This window comes from Odontomachus brunneus, unplaced genomic scaffold, assembly GCF_010583005.1.
Source record: "Odontomachus brunneus isolate Ranch 3 - 2012 unplaced genomic scaffold, Obru_v1 Obru_scaffold_010, whole genome shotgun sequence".
NCBI classification, from domain to species: domain Eukaryota; kingdom Metazoa; phylum Arthropoda; class Insecta; order Hymenoptera; family Formicidae; genus Odontomachus; species Odontomachus brunneus.
Window position 1 is genome coordinate 2,114,818 of NW_022639460.1, and position 13,596 is coordinate 2,128,413.

A 13,596-nucleotide genomic window follows, 5' to 3' on the forward strand; every position below is an offset into this window, starting at 1 on the left:
GATGCATATATATGTAAGTTTATATACAGGAGGAGTTAATAAAACTATAGCCATCTTGAGTATTTTTGTGAAGTAAAAAAACAAATGTAACCCTAATATGTTCGAAGCTACTCATCCCGGAAAAGAAAAAAGCGGAATCACCGTAAGAAGCTTTTCTTTCTAAGTAGAATAATTTCGAAAATCTGAAAACCATCTTTGTTTCTCTTACTTCGAAAATACTCAAGGTGGCGATAGTGATATTGATCTACCCTATATATATATATATATATATATATATATATATATATATATATACACACACACACACACACACACATACATACAGTTCTTTCAGAACTAAGATTTAGTTACTTTAATTATACATTTAAGTCATTAAACCAGATTCTAGCAATTTAATATCAAATCTTGACAGTAGAAAATGAAATACTCGTTAACTACTACTAGCTATTATTAGCTAGTATTACTAGCTTGTTCCCAAGAAGAAAATTGTTTATGTAACTTTATATTTTTTACATTAACGTTTTTATCGCTTCATAAGCATTAAATCAATGAATCTGCATTATTCGGTGATTAAAACATGATTCATTTTTCAGTTCAATTACTAGTACCGGCATTTTTCTAATATCCTATTGAAATTATGATTGATATTTATTGATTATTTTATTTCCTATTATTTTTCAATTGCTGGCAAAACGTTTTGGTAGTTATTTTATTGATTAATAAAAATGTAAAACTAATCGTGCTGTCTTACTAACTCATTAGGACATTTACCTTATGCGACGAATATCGATAGGTGATATATATTAATATAAGTACAATTAATAGTTACCAAATATTTCGTTACCTTAATAAGGTAAATACAAGGTAATAACAGTTACCAAATGTTTTGTCAAACAGAACTGAATGATACCAAATATCCGATAGTAATCATCGAATACTTGACAACAGATGTTAAATATTTGGTAATTATTGCTCAAATCTTTAGTCCACTTGGCTGCGCTTAAAAGTCCTTTGTACACAAAATCCACTATGTATTTGGTTATTGTCATATTTGGCGTTAGTTACCGAGTTTTTACTAAAATTCCGTAACTAAATACATTTAGCAACAATTACCAGTCTGTTTTTTTCAGTGTATGCGCGTGCAAGTGCCGCGCTTTCGTATGCCCGTACATTTGAACGCACAAAAATGTACGCGCGTTGTGTTATCTGCGAAAATCCAGTATGAAAAGTCATAATGACTATCAATATAAGGAAATACTTCATATTGCTGATTACATGCATTATCTGACCTATGTATTGATAAGATTGGTAGTATCGGCCCGTAAATATCAAAACCCGTACGCAGTACAGTGTCGGGACTCGACTTGGAGGTGGACATTGGTACCGTATCGATATGTTCGCTTCTGCGACAGTATATTTTCGCGCGGCGCTATTATGCCGCGCATAATCGCTCGCGCGAAACCGCACGAGTCGATGCCGCGGAATCGTCGCGTCGATAAATCGCGCGTTGAATTATGTTGGCGCGAGTGGCGTTTTGAGTAATCAACGTTCTTACCCGCACGGCTGTGTTCTCCTCGCTCGTCTATACGCGGCCGTGACATCATGAGCCCGTTCTTTTTGGGATACTTGTACTTTTGCACGGCGATAACTCTGATCGTGAGTTTAGGTACGTGAGTGTGCTCGCACTTGAACAGCTCGTTTTCAGAGTGTGCCCGAAGAGTCGCGCACTAAGAATAAATACGAGTTTTACGGCGCAATGCTGCGTAACAATATTGCCAGCGGAGATAGTGGACTTAAGAGAAGGTGTTTCCTGTCACTTTCAGCGCAATCTTCTTCTTTCTTCTTTCTCTTCTTTTTGACATTGATTCAAAGCGGTCTGGAGATATAACCAGACACACTCAGGGGCGCCCTAAAAGACGTCTCAGAGACATCCGAAAAGACGTATAAAATTCATCTGTGCAACATAAAATCACTCTTGGACGTGTCACTGAGGCATCTTTTAGAAGTGTGCGCTGTCTGGGTAAGAGTTCTTTATTGAAACACGCGCACGACGCGCGAAAGTTGTATTATCATTTTTTCAACAGAGTAATCTCTCTTTGTAAGAAGACACAGTCTAATTTCAGTATACGAACGCTCAATGTGTTTCAACAGATCCGTCTGATGCGCACATCGCCTTCTCGAAGAAATATATAGAAACATTTGAAAATTGCACACAATGTAGCTCTAAACAGAGTAATTTGCGCTGCACAGAAAACCCTGGTAGGTTCATTGAGGGTCTCTCTCACATATATACATACACATATATGCATATATATAAACAATCGGAACTTAATTTCTGTTGATCTCTCTTCATGGATTTCATTCTTTCCGCAGACGGACCCGGATGTATAGTTTGCTATAATCAGGTTTGCTGTTTCTGCAACGACTGTTCGTTTTGCTGGTAAAAATCGCGTCACTCACGCACGCTTCATTATTGCGCGTTCTTTGTTGCACGGGAAAGAAAACGCTGTTGCATCGGTAGATTTGGTCGGCAACGCCGTAATTGGAGTAAATGATATTGCTGTTGTAGCGATATTGCAGTTTCGATGATGTATCGCTTAAATCGAGAATACGGCCGATTTTTTAACAGTAGTTTAAACTTAATAATATTTAACTTAGACTTAAATTTGATTGCATAGATTTAACTTAGTCCGGGACTCTTAAAATCAGATTTAGTTTCAAACTTACACACGTTGAAGTCTGTCAGAGTGGGCAAACGCGTCGTACGATTATCAGAACAGAGTTTAAACTACTAAAAATCGGTCCTTGCTCCAATTGTAGCGCCGTTGATTAACTCTATTGACACAACAGCATTCTCTTGGCCGTGTAGATCTTCCGAATAGATGTTTCTGTACCGTGGAAGGACCGAGAGGATCTTCGAATTCGCGCTCTCTCCTTCTCTCGTTCAACTCGGAGAGTCGCGTTTGGTGTTTTCGTTGAAACAATCGCAGGTATTCTAAGGTCCAATCATTACCTGAAACTTGTCCCACGTGAGATACTCAGATGTGAATTTAGAGTTGAGTTTTTTTTCCTTGAATCACACAACAAATGCAACATTACATTTCCAGTCGCGAGTCAGCCGAAATATTCACATCTAACTGAATCCGACACACATATTCACAAATATTCACATCTAACCGAATTGAAATCCAAGTCTGAATGTCTCACCTGAGGCAAGTTTCAAGCAAGGACTATTGATACGGACCTAAGACACTTGTAAGCAACGAAAAGCGAGCCTTATCTTATAATCAATCCTGGTTTTCCTGCCAAGGTACAGACTTCGCGATCGGAACGTTAGTTACTGTCACCTCCGGTTATTTCGGAGGATCGAAGCTGATCTACAGTAATGAAAATTTATTTCAGGCACGCGGAGTGGCAACTGATATCAATGACATATATGAGTATTTCTATATTATTCTTGCTCGGTATTACTGGCTTATTCTTAATGTACTGCAAATTATGTAATAGGTACGAAATCGCGGGCGCGTGCGCGCGCACACGCGTAACCCGTATTAATTTATCTCCTCCTTCTCCCCCAGAAATTAACTAATTATCTCGTTGTAATAAAAGCAATCGCGCACTTAATTTTATAATCGAATTTATATTATATACAACATAATTATTTAACCTATTCAGAGGTGAATTTATTGAAACCATTAGAAACTGATTTAGCCTTAAAAGTGTGACTTCAGTGTGACAACCGTCAATCGTGTGACGAGATTTGACGGCTTTTCTTGTTGTAAAATTTTTTGATGGACGTATTTCTTCGCGATAATGTTTTTTCTACCTTTATCTAATAATGTTTGAATAGAAAAGATAAAGAATCGAATGCACTTAACGTACACATGTATGTGTCGGTGTCCCCCTGGAAAGGTTAATTAAGAGATTACCGAATTACACCGCGAATATGTTCGCACTTGCGCTCAAAGTCGATTCAATAACCGCGAATAAATCCGACCTAAATTCGATAACGCGCGTGTCATCATAAACGGTATAAACTACTTCGCGCTATCTTGATTCCCCAAAGCTCGTCCTCCTAATCACACATGCGTTAACTCTGACCGATCAAACGATCGATTGGGGTTACATGTTTCGTGCGAGGACAAGAAACCTGCTCATTTTCGAAGAGCTTCCTGAGCCAATGTATACTGAAGCAGTAAGGAAAGATCGGTTTTCTATCATTGAACTAGTGTAGTTCAACAGTCTAGTGCAGTCTTTTTAAGTGCTTGCGGCACTTAAAACGAAACAGATATACAGTTGAGACTTGATAAAAAAAATAGAGAAAGGGAATTAGTGCAAGTAGTAGTGCAATGGAAAACCAATCTTTAGAGAGAAACAAAATATACTTGTTTCGCTCTAACTTACTGCACGCCAGTTCAGGGAGTTTTTCGAAAGGGAACAGGCCGAATATTACGAAGATTTTTGTGATATACAGGGCCAGGCAGCCAGCGCGCTGTAGGGCACAGCAAGAGCTGAACGGTACTACACGCTGCAACACCGTTGAAGATTTACGGGAGAGACCACCATTGTACAGCGAAGTCTGCGGCGCTCCTCCACTCTACACATCACCCTATAACAGGGTATGTTGATTACTCGTTGCGGTATCACACAGAGACAGCATGAATGCCTATGGCTCGTATTAATAGTCATTAACATACTTGACATTCGTCTCAAGTGAGATATTCAGATTTCAATTCAGACCTAAGTGAGAGCTTTACAATTGAATCACACAATTATAGATATAAATGCTGTATGTATTATTGTTGAACTGAAAAAAACTTCGAGCTAACTCTGAATAAAGATCTAAGTGTCTTATATGAGACTAGGTGACTTCTAGGTGGCTTCAGGTGACAACTATTGATACAGGCCTATAAAGTTTGTATCAATAATTGACATGTGAAACTTATCTCGTGCGAGATACTCGGATTTTTATTCAGAGTTAAATGAAAGTTTTACAATTGAATCGCGATTATAGGTATAAACATCACATTGTTGAAATGAAAAAAACCTCGAGCTAATTCGGAATAAAGATCTAAGTATCTTACATGAGACTAGCTTCAGGTGACAACTATTAATACAGGTCTATAAAGTCTGTATCAATAATTGGCATCTGAAACTTATCTCATGAGATACTTGGATTTTTATTCAGAGTTAAATGAGAGTTTTACGATCAAATCGCAATTATAAATGTCAAATGTATCATAGATGGATTAAAAAACTTGCAGCTAACTCTGAATAAAAATCTGAATATCTCACATGAAACTAATTTCAGATGACAATTATTAATACTATAAGACCTATATCAATAATTGACATCTAAAGCTTCTCTCATGTCAGATTTTTACTCAAAGTAAGATTCAAATTTTTCAGTTTTTAGCCATAATTGCGATTCAACTAATAAATTTTCATCTAATTCTGAATTCAGGATTTTCAGATTTGAATTTAGAGTTAGATGTAAAATGGCAATGGAATAACAATTAAAAATGTAATGTCGCATATGTCATACGATTTACTTGGAAATTTTTAATCTAATTCTCATTTTAAATCTGTCTATCTGATGTGAGACAAGTTTCAAGTGAAATATTTAAGACACATGTTACATTAATTTTTGAAAATCCGATCGGAATAATACCGTTTCTTCTGGAAAAGACAATAAAAATTTTGGGAATAACAAAATAATTCCGATCGAAATTAATTCCGAAAAGTTCCAACATATCCAGATTTGAATTTAGTTCATATTAATGATTGTTACTCGAAACTTGTCTTACATAAAATATACAGATCTAAATTTAGAATTAGGTTTGAATTTTTCAGTTGAACACGATATATATAATATATTTGCAATTGTAATTGCAAATGTCACATACATAGCTTACATTTAACTCTAATCATATATTATAGTTCACATCTAACTCTAATCACAAATCTGAGTATCTCATTTAAGATAAGTTTCAAATAACAATTATTAACAACTTTATTGACAGGCCTAAGAAAGTTAATCTATCTCAAATCAAATACTCAGATATGAGATTAGAGTTAAATATGCATTTTTAACGGAATCACAATTATAAATGCAATGTTATATGATTAAAATTCGAATCAGACTGTATGTTCAGACTTGAATATATCACATATATATACTATACATAAGAGTTGACATATTATGTATAATTTATTATTTAATTTATAATTTAATTTATAATATATAATTTAATTATAATTATTAATTATTAATGATTTATATAAAAATATAAATTATTTATATAACATAAATATACGTGTAAGACATTCATGTCTGAATTTATAGAGTTAGATTTGAAAGTTTTTCAGTAAAATTGTATGATGTACGTGATATTATATTTGTAATCGTGATTCAACTGAGAAGTACTTCATACTTCGTACTTAGCTCTAAACTCAAATCTGAATATATCACGCGAGATAAGTTCCAAGTCACGGATGTTAATAGACTTAAAAGATATCTAAAATACTTGTTTCAAACATCTCTTAGATATCTCAAAGACGTATTTTATATAGACATACGCCTAGAGGTACCTTTTTATTTTATTCTAACACAGCAATTAACGCTTTACGAAAGAAAAGAAATCGAGCGAGACGGAGATAGTGCCCTGTGATAAAGTGCGTGTAAAGCAAATTAATAAGTAACATCGTGAGCGATGGTAGTATCGTGAGAACACATACACACACCTACATATGTACACACACACATACACAGATTGGATGCTCGATGGCAAGTTTGCGGCACAATCTACTGATTACGATAACGATGTGCCATCTCACACATATATATATATATACACATCACACACTAGTATGACGTACTTGCCGCGATACTACGACGGTAGATAAACCTATATCTTTAAGGTCAGTTAAGAAATTTTTATAACGATGACGAAACGTTTCTTTCTCTCTTGCTCACCAGGTGTCCATGCAAGATGCTCCGCCGAGGTATCCGGATACACCAAAAGCTCAGGAAACATGCCGATGCGTTTCCGTGCCTGCCCCTCCTGTCGTTCAACACATATAACGATTCTTCTGAATAAATGCACGTACAAAGCAACTCTCGTGCGTTGTCTGTATATATATTGTTCTCAATAAAACTCACGCCGATTCATTTCGGGAAAGACTGCTACTCTGACTCGACTACTCAAGAGACTAATCGCGCTGCCTGATACAGTAGGATATTAATTGAATATTATCCACTTTATTTTAAGTATTGTAATTTATTGTACAGTTTAACACTAAGTAAGTGTTAATAATATAGGCTACTAATTGGGTAGGATATAATTAAATCCTGAGACGCTAATTAGCATACGGAGAGAGAATTTTATAGTAAAAATTAGTATGGAATTTTGTAAATAAGGGACATATCGACACATTCTGCCTTAATTTATTGTCTTTCTGTTTCACATGTGCTATTTATATTTCCAGAACTGTGTACAATATACTATTAAAGAATTTAATAAGGAATTAGAATAGCATTAGTAATAGTACTACAACTAGAAATGTACTAGAAATGATAATGTAAAATATAATAAAAGTGTATTATTATAAAAAATTTGAGTCACATGTTCTTGTAGCGTGAACTCTACTAACAATAGAGATTTAATATTACTAATAGAAAACATAATAAAATTGAAAAAAATTTAATTTAATAAAGAAAGCTATACGTGTATATATAATCTTTTTTTATTATCTTCATATATAACAATCGTGTGATTCAGAGTCAAGGTGAGAGAATTTTGAATATTTACGTGGGAAAATTCCAATTCGTTCTTATTACAAAAGCAAACAAATGATTAAAAGATCTTTTCGAATTTTTCCAGAGTCGCGCCGCGAGTATGAAACGCACACGACGTGATAACTTTGAATTCCGCAATTGAGGAGCCAGACGCACCCGCGATAACGCGAAAACACGACTTTAACGCGAAAAACAAAATTTGCTCAGTATTGAGAATTCAAGTAGTTCAAGGAGAAACAACGAGAGAAACGAGGGTGGATTTTATCGTGTATCAATAGGCGTTATTAGAGCTTCAATATTGAATTAATGCTAACCGATTATTCGGTTAGCAGATAAATATGACACTTCAAATTGGAGTTATTTGTGGGTCTGCGTATATCACGAGATATAAGTACGAGCAGTTAAAACATCGAATCCGAATCTAAGTTCTCGGTGGAATCGGTCAATTGACGTCCGTAGAAAGATCTTCCTCAAACATTTAATAATTAATAAATCGATATAGATATAGGTATAGATTTAGATATAGATAGATTCGAATCCAGATTCGACGCTTCTGTTCGCATATAAATATGTACATGAATAGTGCGGTTATAATTTTTTTTTTTAGTTTTTACGTGTCAGATCAAAACCGATTTCGGATACTCGGATAGTCATTTATTCGAATATTTATGAGCCGTAGTCGTTACTTGAAATTTCCCTCAAGTGAGACTCAGATCTGAATTCAGAGTTGGATGAGAATTCTTCAGTTGAGTCGCGATTACAAGTATAATGTCACATATATCATACTGAATTCAACTGAAAAATTTGGATCTTACTCTGAATAAAAGTCTGAGCGTCTTAAGTTTCAAGTGACAGCTCTTAAGCTTAATCTACAATGCTCTTTGCTTCCAATTTCTTTTTTTTATTTTCTCCTGGCTTAAGTCTCGAGTCAGACAGAGAACAAGAAAAAGAGCGCATTTGTAGATCAAGTTTTTAGACTTCCACGATTTGTGGAAAGCCGGAAATGGTCGTAGATATGATTCTCGAGATAACGGGCAGGAAGTTAGTTGCGATAATAGCGTGTGACAACGACTTCGCGCTATCATCATTGCGTCCAGCTCCTCAATTACGAGCCGACGCGCACGTAACGCATCAACGGCTCGTGGACGAAAAAACAAAAAAGGGAAATGAAAAAGGAAGACGCGTCGCAGCACACGGCCATCCTCAGGATCAGCGGCGGGGTCGGATGTGGAGTACACGGAGAAAGACGGAGAAAGAAAATCCCACGATTATATAATGAAAATGTCATTTATTTGATGTGGTGCAATGAGAGACTTAAAGTAAAATGGAAAAATGAATGTCTGTATGAGCTGGGCTTTAATGAGCGGCGCGCGTGTAACACTTCTTCGCGGACAGCCACTACCACGTGATCGCACGCACGCACGCACGCACGCACGCACGCACGCACGCACGCACGCACGCACGCACGTACGCACGCACGCACAACACGTGCGCGACGTACGTTTACAAAAGAGTACTCTCCCCGGGTCTCCTGTTAAATGCAATGTACAACGGAAGTGTGTGTTATTTGCTTGTGTGTGTATGTGTGTGTGTGTGTTCTTTTTTTTATCCGAGAGAACGGCGCGGTAGCGGCTTGTAGCGGATCGGTGTGGTCGTCGACGCGCGCCGAGTTTTCATCATGATGAGGTAACACTTGTCTTACTTGTACTCATAGTTTATCAAATTATCCAGTCATACGCTCATATAATATGTGTGTGTATATATATATTTATATATATATATATATTTATTTATTTATTTTTCTTCCTCGTTTGCGAATTGGTTCGTAGAATTGCGCCTAATGTTAGCTCTCGATCTCTATTCGTTTTACAGAATTCTGATAAAATCGGCTCGAGATAAAGTCAAATTACTTCGCAATTGGATTGTGCGAATTTCTCCTTTGTTTTTTTTTTGCTTCGTTCGTCTTTTGTCCTTTGTTTTCTTCCCCTTCTCGTTCGTTTTCTTTTGGAAAAAGATAACTAGACGTTCACACGTGAGACGTTTCCACGAGAGAAACCGCCGACACAGTCCCAAGGATTTGGTAAGAATCGGAGAATGGTCGCGGGCGGGTCTGTTAAAATATATTGCGAATGTGCAATAGCCAATATTTATTCCTTAGACAACTTTTTATTTTCTTTTTCCTTGTTATTTTTTTTTGTCGCGTGTCTCTTTCTTTCGCTTCGTTCTCGTTTCATTATTTAAGCCCCTGTCGTTGTACTACAATTAAAACTGAGAGAAAAGAAGAATGGGCGCGTAGAAAAACAGTGAAAAACTTCCTAACTAGATCTCCGTGTCCCCCGAGTCGGTTTGATTCAAATCGACCCGGCGCGAACTTCGATCTCGACGCAAATCGCATTTCGCTCGATTCATACAAACGAATGTGTATGCGCGCGCGTATATACGTGTGTGTATGTATGTGTGTGTGTACATGTAGTGTGTATGTGTACGTATGTATATGTATACCTCCATTTTCTAATCTGTTATTTATCGGCGTTACGCGTTACATTTAGTTAAAGCATCGGTAGTGTCGTCGAGGAACATGAGAGTTTAGCGCAGTCTGTAAAATTGAAATAAATTACACACTGATCGTCGTTATTGTTACGGTTCTGTAAAAGTACGGCTTCGGTTTTCTTATAAAATACAGCAGATATGTACATGTATATATATATATAAAAAAAATCTTAAAATTTCGAGACAGAGAGAGAATATGTGTGTATGTGTGTGGGTATGTGTATGTGTATGTGTGTGACGACGCTAGGTTTGGGACTGTCCGGATAACGACTGCCGCTTATACTGTCTCTGTTGTGCTTTGTGTGTGTGTGTGTATGTATATATATATATATATACAAGGTGTTAAATAAAAGTATCCCAAACTTACAGGATAGATAGTATTCATTATACTGAGTAAAAAGTATAAAAAGTAAGTTTTCGATTTTGTTTATCTTTCATCTTTTCGTTACCAATATTTTTCAAAATTTTCATTAACGCAAGTTATCAAAGTTGTATGTTTCCATTGATCATGCGCGGTCAATAAACGCGAACGAGTATCTTACTATATCATTTTATTATTGCATTGTTTACAATAAGTAACCTCCTTCCATTTCTACATACGCCTGGCATCTTCCAATTACAGAATTCCAAACTTTTTCAAAAATTTTTGCTCTTCGAATTTGATCACCTGCATCTCGAATACGTCGATCCATATTCATGTACATTATTTGTGGATGAAGAATAAATTAAGCTTTTCATGTATCTCCATAAAATTGAATCCAATCGATATATGTCAGGAGATTGAGAAGACCATGCAACCGATGCACCTCATCCAATTCATCTTTCGGAAGGGAGACACGAATAATAATTCTTGTAAACATCACAATAATAATATGGTATAAGATATGCGTTCGTTTATTGACCGCGTGCGATTAATAAAAGCACACAAATAACTTGTATTACTAAAATAAAAAAAAAATGCTTATAATTCTGAAAGGGTTGACTTTTCACGACTCACATATTTAACAGACACTTTTTACTCAGTATAATTAATCTGCCCTATAAATTTGGAATACTTTTTTTAACATCCTGTATACACACACATACATATATATATATATATACACGCACACACACACACACAAGTAAATTCACTGGCTGCCAGGATCGTCGGCTGTCAGAAGGGTTTTGGATGTGGGGGAGGGGATTCGGGGATTTCTTCTCTAGAAATGGATCGATACAGTTGCAGTAATTACAATGGTCTTATCACAGAACATGTATGGCATTAATTGTCATCATTAATTGATGTAAACGGTACAAGTTATTTCGCATTTAAAACTCGGTTCTCTGTAAAGCTAAAGGTCGGAGGATCAGGAAGCCAGTACGGTACTAAACGATTATTGTGTTTTCATCTTTTTCACTTTTTTTTTCACGCCTCTTCTGGTTGCCCATAATTTCACTCCACTGACCACACACGGTATCTTACAATCCGATGATCATTAATCGCGCGAAAAGAGAAATGAAGAGAGAAAGATAAAATGGAGAACGCGCGATACATCGCGCCCTTCTGTAATTGACTATTAACAATTATTTTATACATAACTCTCGATTCGTCTGTTTGTCGTTCATCTTCATATTAGCTCGGCTCGCTCAAAGACTACGCGTAATTCACACGAAACGTAACACAGCGAATGACGCAGCTCGTTATGGATGATAAAACGGAGGGGAATGTACGGAAAACATTCCCGCGACAATCAATGTATACCCGACAAATTATGGACAACCCTAAATTTAATAAATGTAATCGATAATCATAATTAATAATAATAATAATAGCAATAATCATAATCGGATCACTTCTCGTGCATAGTATGCGATGTAGAAAACAAAACAAACTGTGCCTACCAACGGGGAGAAGAGTAAACGAGGAAGGGATGAAAGTTCTATTGAAACGCGCAGAGGGGATTGTGTTCGAAGTGTGGCGGCAAAGGAAAGGGAGGGGAGAGTTCTTATCTGCAGACGAAAATGTACAAAAATACAGGGCACAGATTGCGTAGCGTTAATAGTTATCATAGTAATAATAGTAGTAATAATAATAATAATAGTAATAATAAATCATCATCATCATACATGTTTCAGAGAGAGATCATTAAAAAAAAGAACACTAACTAAAGTAAATTTCTTCGTCTTGGAAGAGTTTGACGCGCGTTAAGAACTAAAAAAAGATCACTATATCTCGGTGAACCAACAGAGTGTCCAAGTTCCTTCGCCGCCGCGTCAACGCGTCGCCGCGACGGCGGCGGCTGCTGCTGCTGCTACAATGGCGGACGTGTGTCCGTCCGTTTGATACGTTTCTCGTTCTTCTCGCTGACAAAGGAACAAAATGTTTGAATTCGTCTGGCCGACGGTCTATCACAACATTTCTCGTACAATATCGTTTCTTCGTCTTCTTCTTCCTTTTTGTTTTTGTGACAATCGTGGCGAGTCGCGCGAAGAGCTGCTCCTCCCTTTTGGTCCTCTCTTTTTTCACTTCTCTCTTTCTCTCTCTCTCTCTCTCTTTCTCTCCTTCTCTCTTTCTCTCTTTTTCGCTTCCACTTCTTTCCAGCTACACTCCGTTCCGCGAGGCCGTGCGCTTCCGGTGGATCGTTCGACGAAAATGAATCCAAATCCATAAAGTGGCGAATTCATGTGGCGATAACATGTATTGCCGAGGGATTGTTTGGATACATTAGTATTGGTACTGAAGAAAACGTCGCGCGTTTTCGTTTCCGTGACGGTAGTGATGATGACCGCGGATTCAACGACACGATCTTCTTTGATCGAAAAGTACGGTTAGTATGCGAAAAGTATGGTTTCTGTGTATTGTGTGTGTGCAATTTGTACAGCACGTTTGCGCCAATATGTGTATGTATGTATACGTATACTAGGTAGGTATGTGTGTGTACATATTTATGTATGTATGTATGTATGTATGCATGCACGCATGTATATTGCCGCTCGAGTGTTCCTTTATTCTCCGCTCGTAGAGAGGGAAGACAGATGGAACGAGCGGGTTCCGCGGCCGCGTCACACGCCAAGTTCTCTTCACTACCGACACTTATTTAAACACAAAATAGACTGACACGGGAACGCTTTTAAAACTCGTCTTCGACCGACCGGATAGACGGACGAACGGACGGACGGGCGGGCGGGCGGGCAGACGGACGGACGGATGGATGGATGGATGGATGGATGGATGGATGGATGGATGGATGGATGGATGAATGGAT

The 13,596-nt window shown here is 37.1% G+C and overlaps 1 protein-coding gene across 2 annotated transcripts; it reads left to right on the forward strand.

The window, feature by feature from the left end:
* The first annotated feature begins 55 nt into the window (after positions 1-55).
* Positions 56-7,615, forward strand: LOC116840470. 2 transcript variants are annotated; one of them, XM_032807222.1, is made up of 6 exons: positions 56-1,666; positions 2,152-2,259; positions 2,374-2,440; positions 3,403-3,507; positions 4,475-4,619; positions 6,980-7,615. In XM_032807222.1, exons 1-6 carry the CDS (start codon positions 1,603-1,605, stop codon positions 7,082-7,084), a joined length of 594 nt encoding a protein of 197 aa, XP_032663113.1. In that variant the 5' UTR covers positions 56-1,602; the 3' UTR covers positions 7,085-7,615. The 2 variants fall into 2 exon arrangements, with proteins under 2 accessions (XP_032663113.1, XP_032663114.1); XM_032807223.1 differs by lacking the exon at positions 3,403-3,507.
* The last annotated feature ends 5,981 nt before the right edge of the window (positions 7,616-13,596 follow it).

Excerpts from the sequence above, each read along its gene's own strand:
- LOC116840470 (XM_032807222.1), top strand. The coding sequence starts at position 1,603 with ATGAGCCCGTTCTTTTTGGGATACTTGTACTTTTGCACGGCGATAACT. Across the intron at positions 2,260-2,373 it reads GCGCTGCACAGAAAACCCTG|ACGGACCCGGATGTATAGTT; the intron begins GTAGGTTCATTG and ends TTCTTTCCGCAG. Across the intron at positions 4,620-6,979 it reads ACACATCACCCTATAACAGG|GTGTCCATGCAAGATGCTCC; the intron begins GTATGTTGATTA and ends CTTGCTCACCAG.